The following is an 18710-nucleotide window of genomic DNA, read 5'->3' as shown; positions in this document are numbered from 1 at the left end:
TCGCTCTGCTTCAAAAGGAGCAGGATACGCCTCTGGCAGCTACCGACACCACTGATCTTGACAATGGTTCAGCTTCTGGTACATTCTTGAGAGTACACCCGGGGATACCGTTGCAATGATACTGGCCAGCAGAGTGCAGCTAAACAGTGGCTGCCACGCGATGGCAGTTGTTGAAAATGCCGTCTCTTCGCACACAGCGGCCCCCAGTCTATTTCTAAACAACGCATCACACTATCTTGTTCTTCGACGCATCATACATTCACGACTTCAGCCATGGCTCGGATGGCATTGCACGTGGGAAACCTTGGCAAGTCAGGCTCGCCTAAAGTCTGCTTGTACTTCCCCGTCAGTGTTTCATCGGAAAGGCATGTCCGGGGATGTCTGCAGGCATTCCCGAACCTACTGGACCATCTGTCACACCGTTGAGAACTCTAAGCTTACTGGCTTCCTCTCATGGTAGACTACACCACTACTGTGGTCCTACGAAATTCAGCTCGTCGATGCGGAGGATGCGTTCAGAATTCAGTTTTCCTTATTCATTATGTTGCTGTTCCTGTTTTTATTTAATCTTTCGATGGGGATTCGGTTTCCTGGTTGCCCAGCTGATTTGCTACGAGGCAAAGCGGTCTCGCGATGCCAAGGAGTGAAAACGTTACGTCGCAGAGTGGTCAATTATGTCGGCGGCAGATCAATGAGGGACGGCGAGCAACCGCGCGTCACTCACGCTGAACCAGACTTCAGACAAGCGCATCATTCGACGATTGGACGAAATTCTCCACGGTCACCTCCTGCCGAGGAACGACGGGAAAACTGTTTCGAGGCTCCAAAGTCGGTGGCTTTATCGAAGTCTCGCGCGAAAAGCTACCGGAAAGTGTGCACCTCAAGACGCTCACTGTAGTAGGGAGCCTGTGACCCATCAAAAGAGTGCGCAATGATAGTTAACAGATTGATTCTTTCATACAGTATCCGACCGCTAAATATTTATCCGTGACTGTCTGTGTAACGTAAACGTCTTCTAAGCGCCTGTGTACGCGGACATTCAGCTCCGCTAGAGCATCGTGCCTCATGATGTGCCGGCGTCCTTCCCGACACTGCCAAGTGCTGTTCTGCGGCTAGAACCTTATCACGCTGCCTATATCAGACGTCCTAGTATACTTAATACTGGGTTTGTCGTTTTGCAAGGCATCGAGGATGCCATAGGTCGTCAACTGGCCGCAAGCACACAGGCGAGTTGCTACCCAGATGCGTAAAAGCGGCCTGGTGCCCAACTGCGAGCACGGACAGCGCTGCAGGCTGCGCTAGCATTCCCGTGCACAGCCCACCCACGCAGAACTTCCAGTCGCGATACGGAGGTCTGGTGCGAGGACCAGCAGCATCCACAGACCCGAAGTGCAAACGCTGAGCAAGGCAAAATGGCACCGTCGACTGTCGATCTGCTATTTTTGACCTTCAACTGCGCGAAAGCATTGATAAATACTACAGTTTTTGCCAATCATCTAGAGGGGGCTTTTGGACGGAATGCCACAGACCTGCCGGACCTTGTTGTCTTGTATGTATGCTGAGGCGTGCAACGCTACATCGTTCGCGACAAACTCTGAACTAACTGCCGCGAAGGTCCCTCCAAGAAGTTGCGCCCCTGAGCTACGCATTCATCGGTGACTACTTCCTTCGACCGTACATCGAGCGTTTCAGCACTGCCGTCAACCAAGCTGCTTCCCAGCATGCTCTAAAGCACGGCATGGCCGACCCGGCATCATCCGATTCCGAACGAGCAGCGCAGCAAACACACTACGAGCTTTTGAAGTCAAAAAACGTGGGCTACACGGCGATACTATTGTTTGCCAAGGACTCGAGTCGCATCAGGGACATCAAAGAGGCAGAAGTTGGGTTTGGCGCAGCGGACATGGGGAACAAGGGTGCTGTCGGTCTCAGAACCGTTTACGATGCAGGAGAGAGTGGCTCTGCGGAAATGACGTTTGTTGCAACCCATCTGGCCGCCATGGAATGGAACTTACCTCGCCGCAATGCTAACTGGGCTTCTATCATGCGATGCATGACATTCGGGGACCCGCTGCCGCTGCTCGAGATGATACGCGGCGGAAGCCCTGACGTCGGCGCGGAAGCAGAGGGCGTAGGACTGCTACAGGGCGAAAATCGTCCAGATACGAATGCGCTGCAAAAACAACTGCACGAACTATCACTGTTCAAGCCCACGGCGCATCTCTTTGTCGGTGGAGACCTCAACTATCGTATATCGACTAGCTCTCCACCTCCCGACGCCGCCTTTCCCAGCCTAGATGCCGAATCGGATAATTATTACCCGAAGTTCTTCGAGCTAGACCAGCTCACACGGGAGAAAGCAGCAGGCAGGACTTTGCATGGGCTGACCGAGGCCCCGGTACACTTTCCGCCAACCTACAAATACGACGTGTTGGAGACTGGCGGTAAAGACGATGATGATATAGGCCCTGTTCCATGGAAATTTGCTCCGCACCGCTATCCTGGCTGGACAGACCGTGTTCTGTATCTAGACTTACCCAGCTGGGCGTTTTCCAAGCAAGGCAGCGGCAGCATGAAGGTTCATGCGTATGATGCTCTTCCGCTGATGCGCACAAGCGACCACCGACCGGTTTTTCTTCGCATCGAAGCTCCCTTACTCAGTCCATCGGCCCTACTGCCAACTGTAGCGTCACTAGCCACCTCTACGGACCCCCGAGTGCGGCTGCCGACAGAGCTGGACCCCGAGGCATGGGAGCGTCGCGTGGCAGCGAGACGGCGCGAGCTTCTCGTGGGCTGGAGCATGTTCCTTTGGAGCACCAAAGAGGGAGCGTCCATCTTGGCCACGTTTTTGATTGCTTCGATTGGCGGATACTGGGTATATCGCTCGGTCTAGGAGCATTAACACTGTATTATACCATATTTACTGAGCCGTTCCGTGAATGTAATAACTCTCTCTGCAGTGGCCGCGCTTGTCATAGCGTCCATACTTTGCCCCGAAGCCATGTATGCTTCTTCTGTCACAGCTAGATCGCCGTCCTTCGTCAATCGCTCACAACGTAGCATGAAGAAGACCGCCGTGTTGGTAGATTCAAGACCTAGAAGTCTCTGAAGTACTGGTCATACTGCTGAGCCATTTCTAACGTATAGGCGTCCCGCTTTCCATCGTCCTCCGGATATATGTCAAAACACTGAGCGTCGCCAGGGTATCGGACGGGCGGTATGATGGGTCCTGAAGTCCGTCGATGCAATATATCATCCCAGTTGAGATCCTGGAAGAATGGGTGCGACTTGACCCGGCCTGCTCCACCGCTAATGTTTCCCAGTCTTCGCGAGCGATCGACCGTGCAGAAAGAGCAGATAATGTCCCTGGCCTGATGGGAAATCGGCGCGTCTGCTGGGAAGGTGATAGGTTTCTCTACGATCCTGCAACGTGGATTAGGAACGCCTCTTTTGCAATAATCAAGCCTTGCTCACTGTTTGTAGATCTCTAGCGGATTCTGGTGCCAAAATGGAGGATAGCCCGTGAGAAACTCGTACAGTAGAATGCCGAGCGCCCACCAGTCCACGGCTGTGGTGTGTCCCTTGTTATGTATCACCTCCGGTGCCAAGTACTCCGGTGTTCCGCAGAGCGTATACGTTTCTACAGGTCGGTCATCATGATGCCCGAGCCTTTTGGCGAACCCGAAATCAACAAGCTTTATATGGCCGTCCCTATCGAGAAGTAAATTCTCAGGCTTGAGATCCCTGTAAGCCACGCCGCCCTGCTGCTCGTGGAGGTATTCGAGCACTAGAACGATCTCCGCGGCGTAAAATCGGGCGACCGGTTCGTCGAAGCGACGAAATTTTCTGAGGTAACTGAAGAGCTCACCACCAGGCACATAGTCGAGAAGCATATAAAGGGAGTCGGTATCGGCAAACGAGGCGATTAGGTTCGTGATGAAAGGGTGGCCGGCGACGTCAGCAAGGACTGCACGCTCGTGACGCACATGGTCGATCTGCTTCAGCTTGATAACTTCTGTCTTTCGGAGGATTTTCAGCGCGTACACCTCGGGGTCATCTTGCCGGTCGAGCGCCACGGTTGCATCGGCCGGCCGAACAAGGCAGACTCGCGCAAAGGTGCCTGGAGATTGTCAGCAGGGTGTGGAAGGGAGCGGAGCGCAAGGCAGAGGAAGGGCACACGAACCTGTGCCGAGAGTTCTGACGAGTTTGAAGTTAGACAGTTTGAAATCGCGCACTGGCGGCAATGGCTGCACCATGCTATTGCTATGAGACATGTTGGGCTCCGCATCCGTGATGCCATAGCTGGCAGGCTGGGCAACAGAAGAAGACGCCATGGCGCCGGCCCAGTGTGTGGCTTATCGTCTGTGCTGTAGTGAACAGCCAACAGTCTCCATTCGCAGCCTGCGGCCGATCTTGTGTGAGTACGAAACGCTATTTCTAGCGCGGCCAGGCGATTGATCAATGTTGCAATCTGGTGTGATCCATGGCCGCAACTAGGCTGGTAAATGGCGAGCTGATAGTGCGTTCTCGCTCCGATTGAGCAGCTCTCGGATGGTTTCTGCGTAGGCGGCTCTCTCAGTTACGACCAAGTGCTGATTAGAGCGAGGTGTATACACGAGGGAACACGGTGCAGAGTCTCCAGCCGTACTATCCTTCCAACCGCGACATCACAGATGATGCTCAACATCCACCCGCACCAGTGCATAAGGTGGGGCAGTGGTGGGCACGAAAGACAAAGTACTCCCACGACAGCAGGTACTTCCGAGCAGGTCTTGTGGCACGGCGAGGTACCTGGGGTGGAGTGGCAGCTAGGTGGTGCGGAGGTGCAAGAGGCGGGGCAAACTGGCAAAGTGTGGCTTGACAGCTCGAAGGGCAGCCGTGGCGCTGTGAGCCTGAGAGCCCCCTGGGAACCTGTGTCGTTTGACCCATCACATCCCACCACCAGCTGGTACATGAAGGGAGCTCCACCGACTCGAGATCAGGAAGGCAATGACATATGTGCCGAGAGAACCACACAAGCAATCGAAGAATCAATCCACTCTCAAAGCTGGCACAGCACCGACGTAGCTCATACGACATCCGAGAACACTACGCCGGAACGGTTATCAAGTCCATCTGACGTCCCACAGACGCCTGGTCTCGTTTCTATCAGCCGCGCTCCGCCGCTGCACACACGACTTGTGTGCTCACCCAGCTGCGAGGACTGGGGCGACGAGGGGCTACGCTCCGTCGCCATGCGCGTCTGACAGAAAAGCAGAAATCATGTTTTCCAACTTTACCAGCATAGTGCAGAAGGCACAGCAGCTCATTGACCCCACACAGGGATTAAACCTCTCCAGCTCCGACCGGAATCCCTCCAAGGCGTCGCTGTTCCAGAGCCAGTTCCGGCTCCCAGCGTCTCAGAGCCCCCTCTACGAGATCACTGCCGAGCTCACTATCCCACCATCGAATGCTACTGGAGGCGAGAAGGACCACGATAGAGGCTGGCACTATGCGGGCAAGCTGCATCTGTCCGAGGCCTTCATCTGCTTCTCGACGACGCCTACGAGCTTCCTGCAGTCGGCGAGCACGAGCACCTCGTCCGCCTTCACCGGCCAGACGCACGGCGGGGGGCCCAGCGGGAATGGGTTCACATTCCCTCTGTGCGCCATCAGGCGTGTAGAAAGGCTGAACAGCCAAAACTTTCAGGTACGCGGAGCAGAGAGCCCGAGCTCGCGAGGCCTGAGCTAACAGCGCGTGTGTAGTTTGCCCTTGCCATCACGACTTGGAACGGACTCCTCGCGGAGAGCCAAAAAGACAAGGACTCCAGCACGAAAGACAATAGAGACATCAAAGAACAACGCATAACCATACACCTTGCGGGTTCTAGACAGGCTTGCGAGCGGTTCTGCGACGGCCTGAAGAAGGGCCTGCGAGCCGGCGTGGGTAATGTCGGTAAGCTGCGCCGGGTCGTCGCTGAATGCTACTCGGAATACCTCTTGCGACCCGAGGAGAAGAAAGACAGCGCACCTCCCGACGCAGGACTTGGCATGACGTTCCGCTACCCTGGCGACGCGAAGAAGCTGAGAGACCGAGCCAAGATGCGACTTTGGGCAGAGTACCTTCGTGACAACGGCCGAGACGCCACGCTCATCCGGCAGCCCACCTTTCACAAGCTTATCCGGGTTGGCTTGCCGAACCGGTTACGAGGCGAGATGTGGGAGCTGACCTCTGGTTCGTTGTACCTGCGCTTAGAGTCCCCGGCCCTATACGCAGACACATTGGCCAAGTTTGAGGGTCAGGAGTCGCTCGCCATCGATGAGATCGAGAAGGACCTCAACCGAAGCTTGCCAGAGTACCCTGGCTTCCAAAGTGAAGACGGTATAGGGCGCCTCCGCCGCGTGTTGACTGCTTACAGCTGGGTCAACACGGATGTCGGCTACTGCCAAGCGATGAACATTGTCGTGGCCGCTCTCCTCATATACATGTCCGAATCCCAGGCCTTCTTCCTGCTCTCTGCACTGTGCGACAGGCTCGTGCCCGGATACTACTCCACCACCATGTATGGCACTCTCCTGGACCAGAAAGTCTTCGAGTCTCTCGTCGAGCGCACGATGCCTGTACTGTGGGAGCACCTAGTCAAGAGTGACGTTCAGCTTTCGGTGGTGTCCCTGCCGTGGTTTCTTTCTTTATATATCAACTCCATGCCGCTCGTCTTCGCCTTCCGCGTCTTGGACGTCTTCTTCGTCGAGGGCCCGAAGGTGTTGTTTCAGGTTGGTCTGGCCATACTTCGCATCAACGGAGAGGAGCTTCTCGATGCTGCAGATGACGGCGCCTTTATATCAGTCCTGAAGACGTACTTTGCACGGCTAGACCAATCTGCCCACCCCAAATCCGAAAATCCCAAGCTCCGCGCCGTGACGCGGTTCCAGGAACTCATGGTTGTTGCCTTCAAGGAGTTTTCGGGTATTACCCACAGCAGCATCACAGAGCTGCGGCTGCAGAAAAAGGACGCAGTCCTCAACAATATCGAAAACTTTGCCAAGAGAACCGCCATCCGAAACCTGGGCCCAGACAGCAAGCTCCTCGCCAACGACGAGCTAGGCTCTCTTTACGATAGGTTCTATAATGTGCTGTACGAGCGCCAGCAGCGAGATTGCATGATGCAAGAGGAGGCGCAGCGCCGCGCCAAAGCCAGCAGGATGCGCGCATCCGAGATCTTCGCCGCTGGTGCCCCGGATCAGGTTGAAAAAGGCCGCGTGGGGCTGGGACCAAGCACCAGCTTGATGGACTACGACGCATTCCGCGAGTTTCTCGCCAGCATGTCCCGATGGGCGGTCTCAGACTCGCCCGGCCAATCCAAGAGAAGCAACGGGGCGGAGACGGAGCGACACGGCAAGGTCAACGGCGGCTGGGGTGTCTCCCGCAGCAACTCCCCTTGGGGGTTCGGACCCGAGCCGGCGCAGCACGAGTTCTTAGAGCGCCTCTTCAAAAAATGGGATATCGACGGCAACCAGGCACTCACTCTGCAAAACGTTGTGTCCGGTCTGGCGGGCATCAAGGGTAAGAAGGACATTATGGGAACCATCACGTACTTTTTTGAGCTTTACGACGACGACGGAGATGGCAAGGTCGACCGAGAGGGCATTCTGCGCATCTCGGAGGCGCTCCTGTTTCTGTCACGGCGTGGCTTGGAGGGGTCTTTGAGCCCATCACTCCTCGCCAACGCCGATGGCAGCACTGAAACCCTCGACGGCCAGGTCGCTGGTGCGTCTACAAACGAAAGATTCCTTGGGAGTGTCAGCGCCTTCATTCGTCGCTGCTTTGAATATGCGGATCCAGACCGTTCGACGAACAACCACGAAAAGGAAGACCTTATCACCATTGACGATGGCCATGACCTGAAGGGTGCAGACGCATTTGCTATCGGCGATGATGATGATGACGATGACAGAGACGGCTCCGAGTCAACTGCACACAGAGGAGGCAACCTACCGGGTCTTACTTCCAGCACCGACACCGCCGCAAAAGGCGAGGTCACCTCAAGCCGTAGCGTCAGCAAGGCAAAGGCTGAAGCCGCCAATGCAGCGCTAGATCCTGCTCACCCACTTCACATTACTCTGCCGACGTTCCGGATGGTGGTATTAGCAGATGAGCTTTTGGAGCAGTTTTTCGAGTCCTCATTTCCCCTGTCGTTCCACATCGTGGAAGGAGTTCCCGACGCTCTCGCTTCGCCTGGGTCTCTCACAACATTTTCCAGCTTGGGCTTTGGTGCACGGCACCAAATGCCACCACAGGGCGGTCCACCTGGCGCTGGACGGGGTCTTCGCGGCGTTCTAGACAATATAGTGACCGACGGCATGCGAGTCGCTACCGAAGTGCGACGGCGGATGGAAGAGGCGCAGAGAGAGCTGGAAAAGAACGCTGTTCCCGGTCAACGCGCTGACGACGATGATGATGATGATGACGATATGGCCCTGCGGGCTGAGCTGACCTCTGGCCGAAGTGCCGACATTGAGCGCCGCTCCGTGAGAAGCTCCGACCGGGACTTGCTGGACGGCGCTGATGCATCTGCTGGCGCTGCGGCAAAGGAAGTTGGAGAACTAGTGGACATTGATACGGAGGCAAGATCTGGTGCGAAGTCTGCGGCACATGAAAGCGCAGGCGTGGTGGAGTTTGACACTTGATGAGGGATGATCAGGGAGATGGCATTGTGAAATCTAGACCAATTTTTTTATCCACTACAAAGCAGCTTATAAAGTTGCATCAAGCTAATAGCTTCATCGTGTGACCGCGTTTGCGATACGTCGTAGCCCGTGTTACGCATATCTGCCAGAACCTTTTCTATCACCCGCCCGTCAGCCTCTGCGCTTATGCGTGCTGCAGCCTCTCTCGCCTCGGCCCATTCTATCTCAAGGCCTTCTTCCCAAGCCTCTCTTGTGCTGTCATCTGGCTTGGCCTTGGAATCGCCTTTCGCCGCGAACCAGAACAGCAGTTCGAAAGACTGCGTGTTCCCTACAACGGTAGACACAGACGGAGGACGGTTCACAGTTGACAAAGCCCTCCGCTAAACCCATTGAGACCAACAGTGAGTGTGTCATCCTTACACATCATATCGACCTGGCGTGTGTCGCTCTTGTAGCATTCTTCAATAGTAACAGAGAAAATTCCATTCCGGTCTCTTTTCCTGCGGCCTTTGGGTAATTGCATTTGTTTACGATCGCAACTCTGGGTATATACACGATCTTCTTTCCCATGGGATTAACCGGCACACAGCCGAATGATATCCTAAGAGTTTCTGCTGGAACGAAGCGCTGGACGTGTTGGTCTTCCGTCCGAAGGTGGTACTTCGGTCCCGGCGCTATATGTCGCTAAGAGTGTACGCCATGGTATCTAAGGAGATATTAGAAGTACAAGAGGGTGAGTACGGATGAGAGCCTAAGATCAGAGGGTGTGATTCACGACATCATCATAATAATGGCGGCAGCTGCTGCCTAGCCTCGGTTGTCCGTGATAACTCTTCGCCTGAGTAAACTGAGGGTCGGTTGGTTACTAACGCCGAGGATGATTCATACCTAATATTATAGCTGAATAGTACGATTAAAGCAGGATAAATTAACAAAAGAAGAGAGATTTTGTCTCCATGTGCTATACTGTTAAAAAGGAGATATGAAGGGGGGATGCATCGCATTTTACACAGAAAAATAACATTTGCATCGTTCACTGCGTGGTAGGTATATGTAGCCGCTGGGATGATACATAATGCCAAACCGGCTTTGTTTGATGTTTTATTTTGAATAGAAATTGCATTGATTTTTTCTCGGGGAAAAAAGTGCTAGCTATCTTTATTCACGGACGCCAAGGTGGTGTGCTTGCTCTTCTTTTTTTTTCTTTTTTTTTTAAATGCGTCTTCCATCGTCACACCAAATAAAAATCAACCCGAGGAGCACACTTTCGCAGATAGGCAACACATTCAACGGTAAAGTAAATTCTTCCGCACTCGGGCTCTACTATGGGCTTCTTTTTAAATCGGTGCGGGTGCCCAATAATCTTTCCGGCCTTTTTCTTTTCTTTTTTTTTTTTTTTTGCCTGTCACTACGCTGCAGTTAAGTAGGTGGCTTTTTTTTTTTCTGTCTGCCCCATTTTGCCAAGCTCTTGCTTAACCACTCTCAATGAAATCAACATCTACAATTGAAATTGATCAAACAAGCGCGAATACTACAATACTGACGGACAAGGTTGATATCATCACGCATCTAACCCGTCACTACTGATGTGCGCTGCAGCCTCTTAAAGTCGCGGCAACCTTTTGGTAGCGCATGTAGGCCGAAACTATCTGCTCCCAGCTGTCAAGCAAGCACACTTGGTAGCCCTGCGATCTGGCGCTCCTGGCGTCTAACTTACTAGGCTTGAACAAGCAGACGCCTCTGGAAAGAACTTCGAGCTCAAGCCCAATAAATCACCAATATGTGTCATGCCAAGAACATTGGTGCTCCCTCTCTGGAACGGAAAATCACACACACGCAGCGCTAGTAAAACGCAGCAACCACGCTGCGCGTAACAGAATCGCCATTCGTAGGCCTAGCACAACACTGTGGCAGTGTGCCGACGCCGGCAGCCCCTTTTTGGTGCTGGAGGTTTAAGCCGCTGTCACCCCACACCCACTAGATGGGTGCGAGCCAGTCCCTTCAGCAAACACCCCCCATACACGCAACATCGGGGGCTTGCGATACCCTGGTTCTCCTGCGAGGTCCCTCACAGCCATTAGCCAACAGTCTATTACAACGATAAGATCACAATGTCAGCCGCCGGCGCCTCTGAGCCTCCAGGTAAGAGTTCACGACCCGAGACGATCCCAAGGCTCGCCGCTTGGACCCCGCCGTCAAAGCCCTGACGACGAATGTTTCGCGGCGGGCTTGTCTCGTCCTGGAATCCATCTAACTCCCTCGTACAGGGCAACAAGGGGCCAAGGGAACGCATCTGTCGGCGAATCTCCTCTCCAATAATCCCTTCCGAAACCGAGCTGCGTCTCCATCGAACGCGGAAACTGGTGCAGCAGGTCTGTCGACTTCTCCGTTTGGCGACCCTGCTCCTCCCCGACCGCTTTCGCGCAATCCCTTTCTTGACCAACCTCCTGCTGTGCGCTCGCCTGGCGTAACATCGACGCATTCCGACTCGCAGAGCTTGTCAGCGGAAGATATATTTGTACGTACAGCAGCTGGCCGCCACTGTTCCACCTGACGCTGCTTCCAACCCAGCCTGCATGAGTCCCTCTTTCCAAAATCGTGCCGCTCTCATCTGGTGAACGCCACTGACAGGTGACATTGTGCAGAATTCTTTGACTCTAGACGATAGCAAGCCTGTAAATTTTCAGCCATCATCTCTACCAAACGCGAAGCGGCCTATGGAGCGACGCGTACCACCTCCCCGTCCCGGCGAGAAGCCAGGTGCTCAGCCTGTACCCAATATGCAGAAGCACAGACCAACAAAGTCCCAAGAGGAGGCCCTCAAAGCAAGGAGGCACGCGCAAGGCTCACAGCCTGGATCATCGAGATCTCCTCAAAGAAAGCCTCAACGCCGACCGCGACGCAACTCCGAATCTTCGATAATGGACTTCGACATCAAACACATTACAGACGAAGAGCGGAAGATGATTGAAGAGAAGCGACGCGAAAAGGACAGGCTGCGGCGCGAGGGTCGTGATGGAAAGGACAAGGGCCGATCGGGTAGACCGAGCCGTCGGATTGATATCATTGACCAGCTCGATGCGACAAGCATATACGGAACCGGGCGTAAGTACTTTCGAGGCTGTCCAGCCAAATAGTTGTTGCTAACCAGCTCACAAGTGTTCCATCATGACGGCCCCTTTGATGCACTGAACCCCCACCGCAACCGGCAGAGCAGCCGCCGCGCCCCGATGCAAGCATTTCCGAAAGACTCGCTCAATAACTCTCTTGGTGGCTCAGGTCCCCTAAACCAACAAGCAGATCATTCAACCTTCATGGGGGAGACTGCCGAGGCATTCAGAGACTTCGCAGCGGGTGCCCGAGCCAAGAATGCCGCAATTTTCAATCCCGTATCGCGGGGCGATATAATTCACGGTGACGAAAGCCATGGCCTCGGCACTTCAACCTTTTTGGAAGGGACCCCAGCCGCTCGGGCTGCTATCGCTCGACGTCAAGCTGAGGAGGCTCAAGAGGCAACGACAGTGGGGATACAGCGAAAGAAGTCTCTGGCGCACCGTATTCGGCACATGAACAAGGGTCCTCGTGAATATTCCGGTGCCGGACAGTATTCTCCTGAAGCAATGCCCTCCAGGCCCATCGACGGCTCCGAGCCCAGTCAAGGCTACTTCTCCGAATTCGGCAAGGGCGAAGACAGTATAACGGTCAAGCGTCGAGATGGCACTCTTTCGCCGGCCAGCCCGCCACCTGTTCCTAGACGTGGCTCTGGCGCAGCTCTTGAGAGGCGAGCCACAACAGATGCTACCAGCCCGGCAGAGGAGACCTCCGCGAAACCAAACAGCCTTCTCGGAAGAATGAAGAGCTTGAAGGGTGGCAGGAAGCCCAGAAATGTAGACGGTGCCAATAACGCGTCAGCGAACCAGGGCTGAATTTCCGGTGAGAGAAGCAGTGAGGCCAAAGCGATGGCTATTCGCCACAGGCACAATAGTCCAAGTTGCACTGACTTTCAAAGGCATATCGCCTTCTGGTCGCGGTGAAAGCAGCTGCGCTACTCGTGCGGCTTGCCTGCGTGATAGCGGCCGAGTTGTACCAGAAGAATGGACCAATTTGACTTCGAAACCACCGATTTTTCTTATTAGCGGAAATGGTTAAGGGGCCAAAACGTTTATGCCGCCAGCAATGTAGCGAGGCTGTGTTTAGTTGGCGATCGTTATCGTCCTGCGGCGATGGATCATCGATATTCCTATCTGCAGATGCAGAAGTAGCTCTAATGATTGAATTAAAAAAAAAACGATTCTAAAGCTGGAGGTTCAGCATGCGTAGCCCAAATCTCTCTTCGCGCGTTTGCGTGACAGTTTTGTTGTATCTTGCCACCTGATCTTGGTGGGGCCCCTCTGGATCTCGAGTCGTAAAGGACCGGTAACTGGCCAACGATCTGTCTACATTTACCTCAACGAAAATGGATGATCCTCTGCCCGATATTATGAAAGACTTTTATCTCCAACCTGGTCCTGTTTGCGCGTCAACGCTCGCCAGCAAAGAAGCCAGCCTGCAAGATCGCCTTGCCGGATTTCAGCCATTGCAATATGGATGTACAGAGCTGGACGGCGCCGTCCTACTCGGCGGCCTACAAAGAGGCTCTGTCGTAGGCATCAGCGCCGACAATGCGGACGGCTTTGGCTTGCTGGTACGTTCTTTCTTCTAGCTCTCGTCTCGTGTGCTGGACGCTGAGGCAGTTAGATGGGACTGCAAGGCACAATTAGGGCGATCTTGGACAGCTCAGCCAGCCGCGCCTTGGTCATCACACCGAAGCCTCTGGCATCGGTATCCAAATTGATCATGGAAATTGCAAAATCCGAGCTATTGAAATCCGGACTTCAACATGAACAAATTGAAGAGAAATGCCGCAGCAGCTTGGATCGCGTTATGCTATCGGTTGTGTTCGATATAGATGGTATCTGGCCTACGATATCTGAGCTTCTGCAGCCCTGCGTCACAGTTGCGTCTCCCTCCATCGCTCTCGAAGAACAGAATACAAGCAGCCACAAGCCGGATCAATATATAACCGCCGCTGAAATCCAAGATAGCGAGGATGAAGACCTGTCATATCCCTTCGGACACGATCGCATCAAGTATCAGAATGAATCAAGGGCGCCGTCGTATGACGCTCAGAACGAGAGCTCTTCAGCCATGTGCTCACCAGAAATTATCGTCGTGACTCATTTCTCTACTCTTTTAACGTCCTTATTTGCTAGACGAGAAAAGACGGCAGCACATAAATCATTAGCACTCTTAAGAGCGCGGTTGCAGAGGCTCTCCAGCTCTACAAGTACGAATCCTCTGATATTGTTGGTCAATTCTACCACCGAGGAGGTCAGCAACAAGTATAATGAGTCAACTTCAGATTTCAGCAACCCAATTTCAGGCAACAAGAGTACAGAAACTACGCTTCGGTCGATATTTCCTTCGGTGCGCGGCCTGAGGCCTTCACGACCAAGTTTTGGTGCTGTCTTCAACCAATTTCTTGACTTGCATATTCTCTGCACAGGTATATCAAATCATCAAGTCGTTTCGTCTTGCAGCCTTGAAAAGGCTGCAGGGTCGTCAAAGACTGACTACCAGTGTCACTCCCCTACCTTGGTAGAGGTTCTACAAGACAACTTAGATTCACTCCATGTTCGTAGACGTCATCGCGAACAAAGATGGGCTGTCCTGAATATATCTAATCAGCAAATTGTTGATGCTTGTGGGCATTGACTCAAGCCGCAACCGAGGAGCGAGCATTTCCAAAATAACTCAGTCGCTTACGCGTAACTTGATGGGATGGTTGGTGGGCTCTCATTAAATACAACTTCGTTGATGAACTCGATGGCTCAGCCTCTCACGTCTTCGTCTTGTTGAGTTCATCACAGCCCGAGCACGAATCCTATGTGAGAAAGCTTAGACGGAGCAACTTGTTTTTAGTATCACAAAGTTACATCCCTTGCATTCAAGACCTTCTATACACTTCATATGCGCTCCACCGCCAGCATTTTTTTAAAAATGACATCCAGAAGAAAATCACCCGCCGCCAAGGATGCATAGCACCTACGATGATCAAAAGTGCAAAATAATACTTCGCTCAATTTCGCTTCCAAAATAATCACTTGACCGATGAGTCGTGTTGCAGCTCGTTTGCCGAAGACGATAAACAGAGGCCCCACGTACTCAAGGTGAAGATGAGCCGGGAACGTCGGAGCGTCTATTGTTCTTCCAAAAGTCAATTGCCTCCACGACATCTTCGCCCTTTTCATCCTCGTATGCATATAAAATCTGAAAGAACGGTCAGCTTCGACTATTGTTAGGAAGTGGGGCGTCCAAATACCTCATGGGTGCTGCTGTGCAACATTCTGATACTCTTGTGCGGAACGATGTGGACGGTGCCATTTTCAATGTTGCGCAATTCTATGAAGTTGGGTTCAAAAGCGAGAATGAACGGATAGCTCAACGCAAAACTCTGAGGCGCTCCTTCCCAATCAATTCGCCACTCCGGGCGGGCTCTCCAACCATTGCGGTTAACAAAGAATGAGAATTCCGAGTAATTCAGTAAGAACTCGCCATTCAGTCGCTCTATGTGAATCGGCCGCACTCCTTCCCTCCGAGCAACAAAATCGAGCGAAGTATCAGCTTGATCAAGAAGCGATTGCGTCTCGAGTGTTTGCAAGGACACAACCTCAAATCCTCTTGCGCATGCCACGCAGAGAACCGACTTGAGAAAGTGAACAGACGTAGATTCTGTGGGGATGTAAAACTCTTTGAAGGGCCGAAGTTCATCATGGCCACTGCTGATAAACTTGCCAAGTCCCTTTTGTTTCTTCGCCTTCGTCATCGCATCGTTGGGTTCAAAAACCTTGATGGTGGTCGATAACGCGGTGGACTTGACGCAGCAAACAAGATGCCTGCCTAAGCAGATACCAGTCTTGAAGAAGCTGCAGTGGTTCTGTATCTTCTTCGGTCTTTTGGCCAAGGCTGGCTCGTCGGGGTTTAGTGCTGACAGGGCGTAGGACTGTAGCGTCTTATTTGACAAGACAAGGAGTAGCTGATATTCCTCCAGTATGTCGATCTGCGTGACGCTGGGCGTTTCGAGGACTCTTCTTGGTATTTGCTCTTTCAGCTTGCGATCCGAAACATATATGCCATTGTCAGTGCCGTACAGTAATTTCCTACCACCGTCTGTAGCAAGTTAGTGAAAAGGGTACCACCATCATAGACCAAGATTCTCTTACCAAAGGGCGTGACACAGTTCACCTGGTTAGTGCCTCCAAAGAAGTTGCTCGAGATTGAGGCGGTGTTGAAAAAGTCAGCGCGAGCGCGAAGACGCTGCTGAGCATTGTCGATAAACTCGAGCCATTTCTTTCGTCCCGCTTGATTGGAGGCATAAAGAGTCTGCTCATAGCCTGCTTTTCCTAAATGGCGAAACGTGATAGGCCAGCCTTCGCCCTTCTTGGCATCGGAGGTAGTCGTTCGGATAGACGGAATAAGGCTCGAGGATGATCGTTTTATAGAGCCCTGCAAAGGAATGACCTCGTCCATTTCTCGAATTGCAAGCAGCTCCAGAGGTATCGGCCGCCTATATGCCACGGTTTCTTCTGTCTTTCCCTTTTGCTTGATGCGAACTAGCAACACGGCATGATCGAAAAGATAAGCGGTGATCTCGGCCGGATCTGTTGGCGACTTTTTGAATTGGCTCTTGAACACCAGCTCGCGTCCTTCCTCGGTCAATCGAAGATCAACCCTTTCGTTAGGTTTGAAGCGCAGCGATTCGTGCAAGCGCCTCAGATTGAAGCGATTCTCTGCCTTGCCGGATTCTGCGTTTACGCGGCCTAGGAGATCTCTGATCATGGTGAGCACTTTGGGTATGTCTTGCTTGTCGGGATCGTCATCCTCCGTGTACTTGAGAACGTTTTCAAGCAGCAGAGGGTACCGAGCCAATCGAGTGGTGGGCTTCGTCAAATATCCATTGAGTTCGAGCTTGCGAGATTCTCTCTTTCTTTCAATTTCATCAACGAAACTAGCAAAGTGGGGGTTCACTGAGCGTTCGTTCTCGTATCCAAATTTACCCTCAAGCTGCTTGGACCCGTACCAGATGAAAGGTTCAAACTGAGGTACAAATTCCAAGAAGATATCGCCGATGCTATGAACAATCGGATCCTTCCCTTGACGAGTAGTAAGAGATGAAGCAAATCTCGAGCTAACAGTATGAATACTAGGGTGGTCAATAATGTTGCTGAATATTGTTTTGACGACCTTCTCACGACGCTGAGGGGGGATGGGGGATTGTTTTGACCGAAGAGGAAGAATCCAGAAGTCGCGCAAATACTCCAGGTCTTTGACAAAGTCTCTTTCCGTATAGCAGATCTCGGAGATAACTTCCTGTCTTTTCTTCTCTCGCTCACTGACAGCATCCGCGACCTCTTTCGGTACCGAGTTGATCCAGAGTTTTTGCTCATCCGTTTGATCTGCTTCATCATCGTGCAGGTTTGTTGCGTCATCCTTCCGGAGTCCAGGATTGATCTTTAAATTCAGTCGTGACACTTGCTCCAGTCTGCGAGGACATGCGATCGAATAGCAGAGCTGCTCTCGCGTGCAAGTCGGCGAGTAACATTCGGAAAGCAAGACAAAAACGCCATTGACGAACGATTTCTCTTCGGGCTCATCCATCAGGGTCTCTCTGAACTGATACATCTCGGACTGCGAGTCTCGCAGGCGATGCTCGTAGGTAACATCGTGGAAGAATTTCTGCGCATCCAACGCACGGCCAAGGAGTAGTGCAAGATTTCTATCGGTTGTCCTGATGATATACGAAAGAACATCGACAGCCTCGGAGCCACTGAAAGCATTTTTATACGTGAGTTCGTTCTTCGTGCGGTCTCCGACGTAGATCTTTGTTCTAAAGCACTCAGCCACTCGAGACAGTAATGCCGGATAAACAAGAGGGGGGCGTATTTTTGTTGCCGTTTGGGGGCGCTCGCTCTCGACAGATTTACTTCGAGACGGTCGTTGCACAAGCGTCGCACTATCCGACTCTGAAGGTGTAATCGTCGGCGCAATACTAGATGCCATAGACATAGTTCGAGAATGTTCGTAGGTGCTTGTTGAAGAAACCATGCTCGTGGTTCTACCTTGAACAATGGGCGAGTTTGTATATGCGCCACCGTGCGGCACATATCCGTTTGCGGTCTGTAAATCCGATGGCGTTCGTCGGTTGGGAATGACGCGGCCACTCATCGTTTGATGGGCGTCCCTATCTTGCATACGATATGGGCCGGTCATTGACATGGATCGATCCTCGTGTCTCTCGGGTACAACGCGCCCCTGCGCAGTGGTTCTTGCAGAATACTGCTGCGAATAGGGGGCCTGGCGAGACTGGTTCGCCGGTGACTGTTGATATGCATGCTGTGACTGTGGATACATCTGAGGTCGGGCGGTTGAGGCGAGGGATTGCGATCGATAGGGGTCGGTATTCATGGCCGCTCCGGGTGGTATCTGATACATCCTATGCCCGGGATGCCTGGCGCCAGCCGCTTGGGGCGGAACGCCTCCTCTAGATTCCATCCTTGGTGGTATAGGACCGCCCGAGTTTGGGTGCTGGCGCCGCCCCTGGGGCATGTATTGATTTGGGGGATACTGGCCGCCAGAAGTAGACCGTTGCCCTTGGTAATAGCCGGCGGGCATGTTACCTTCCGAGATGCGGCTGCCGGCAGGGATCGGATGCTCATAATCCCCATAGTACCCTTGCGGCGGTCGCTGCTGAGGGGGGGGGCGGGAAGTATTCACCGGCCCTCTTCCTTGATCCATCGTCGGAGGCATTGTAGATGAGGTCATGGTTTGCGATCTGCCCGGTGGAGGCGCGGCCCCGAATATATTTGAAAAGGCTGCATCGCGCTGTGAATTGTTATCCGGGTAGCCTCGAGGCCGCGGAGGTGGTCGTGAATCGTAAGGATAGTCCGCCATAGCTATATGTGTGTCAGAATTCAACAGAACTCATGGTGGAGCGGGAACTGTCGA

General features: G+C 53.0%; 7 protein-coding genes across 8 annotated transcripts; 5 read left to right on the top strand and 2 right to left on the bottom strand.

Moving 5' to 3' along the window:
- Nucleotides 1-633: 633 nt before the first annotated feature.
- On the top strand, nt 634-1008 carry LMH87_002253 (uncharacterized protein; the record flags this gene model as incomplete). The annotated part of the gene is made up of 3 exons (XM_056193677.1): nt 634-680; nt 735-897; nt 964-1008. The coding sequence occupies 3 exons, from the start codon at nt 634-636 to the stop codon at nt 1006-1008; spliced, it is 255 nt and encodes an 84-aa protein (XP_056050688.1).
- Nucleotides 1009-1412: 404 nt separating this feature from the next.
- Nucleotides 1413-2893, top strand: LMH87_002252 (uncharacterized protein; the record flags this gene model as incomplete). The annotated part of the gene is made up of 2 exons (XM_056193675.1): nt 1413-1549; nt 1615-2893. The coding sequence occupies 2 exons, from the start codon at nt 1413-1415 to the stop codon at nt 2891-2893; spliced, it is 1416 nt and encodes a 471-aa protein (XP_056050687.1).
- A 202-nt stretch (nt 2894-3095) lies between these two features.
- LMH87_002251 (uncharacterized protein) lies at nt 3096-4334 on the bottom strand (the record flags this gene model as incomplete). The annotated part of the gene is made up of 3 exons (XM_056193674.1): nt 3096-3423; nt 3475-4120; nt 4184-4334. The coding sequence occupies 3 exons, from the start codon at nt 4332-4334 to the stop codon at nt 3096-3098; spliced, it is 1125 nt and encodes a 374-aa protein (XP_056050686.1).
- A 928-nt stretch (nt 4335-5262) lies between these two features.
- On the top strand, nt 5263-8666 carry LMH87_002250 (uncharacterized protein; the record flags this gene model as incomplete). Its single annotated transcript, XM_056193673.1, has 2 exons — nt 5263-5688; nt 5745-8666. The coding sequence occupies 2 exons, from the start codon at nt 5263-5265 to the stop codon at nt 8664-8666; spliced, it is 3348 nt and encodes a 1115-aa protein (XP_056050685.1).
- A 2111-nt stretch (nt 8667-10777) lies between these two features.
- Nucleotides 10778-12700, top strand: LMH87_002249 (uncharacterized protein; the record flags this gene model as incomplete). Its single annotated transcript, XM_056193672.1, has 6 exons — nt 10778-10808; nt 10934-11184; nt 11312-11771; nt 11826-12533; nt 12587-12599; nt 12676-12700. 6 exons carry the CDS (start codon nt 10778-10780, stop codon nt 12698-12700), a joined length of 1488 nt encoding a protein of 495 aa, XP_056050684.1.
- Nucleotides 12701-13122: 422 nt separating this feature from the next.
- On the top strand, nt 13123-14420 carry LMH87_002248 (uncharacterized protein; the record flags this gene model as incomplete). Its single annotated transcript, XM_056193671.1, has 5 exons — nt 13123-13350; nt 13404-14036; nt 14097-14211; nt 14308-14339; nt 14394-14420. 5 exons carry the CDS (start codon nt 13123-13125, stop codon nt 14418-14420), a joined length of 1035 nt encoding a protein of 344 aa, XP_056050683.1.
- Nucleotides 14421-14870: 450 nt separating this feature from the next.
- Nucleotides 14871-18656, bottom strand: LMH87_002247 (uncharacterized protein; the record flags this gene model as incomplete). Of its 2 annotated transcripts, none has more annotated exons than XM_056193669.1 (4): nt 14871-14975; nt 15028-15796; nt 15857-15875; nt 15929-18656. In XM_056193669.1, 4 exons carry the CDS (start codon nt 18654-18656, stop codon nt 14871-14873), a joined length of 3621 nt encoding a protein of 1206 aa, XP_056050681.1. The 2 variants fall into 2 exon arrangements, with proteins under 2 accessions (XP_056050681.1, XP_056050682.1); XM_056193670.1 differs by having other exon boundaries at nt 15028-15793.
- Nucleotides 18657-18710: the final 54 nt, after the last annotated feature.

The sequence above is a fragment of the Akanthomyces muscarius genome, chromosome 3, assembly GCF_028009165.1.
Source record: "Akanthomyces muscarius strain Ve6 chromosome 3, whole genome shotgun sequence".
Classification (NCBI taxonomy): Eukaryota; Fungi; Ascomycota; class Sordariomycetes; order Hypocreales; family Cordycipitaceae; genus Akanthomyces; species Akanthomyces muscarius.
The sequence above is the reverse complement of the archived record's forward strand: the minus strand, read 5'-3'. Positions and strand labels throughout refer to the sequence as shown.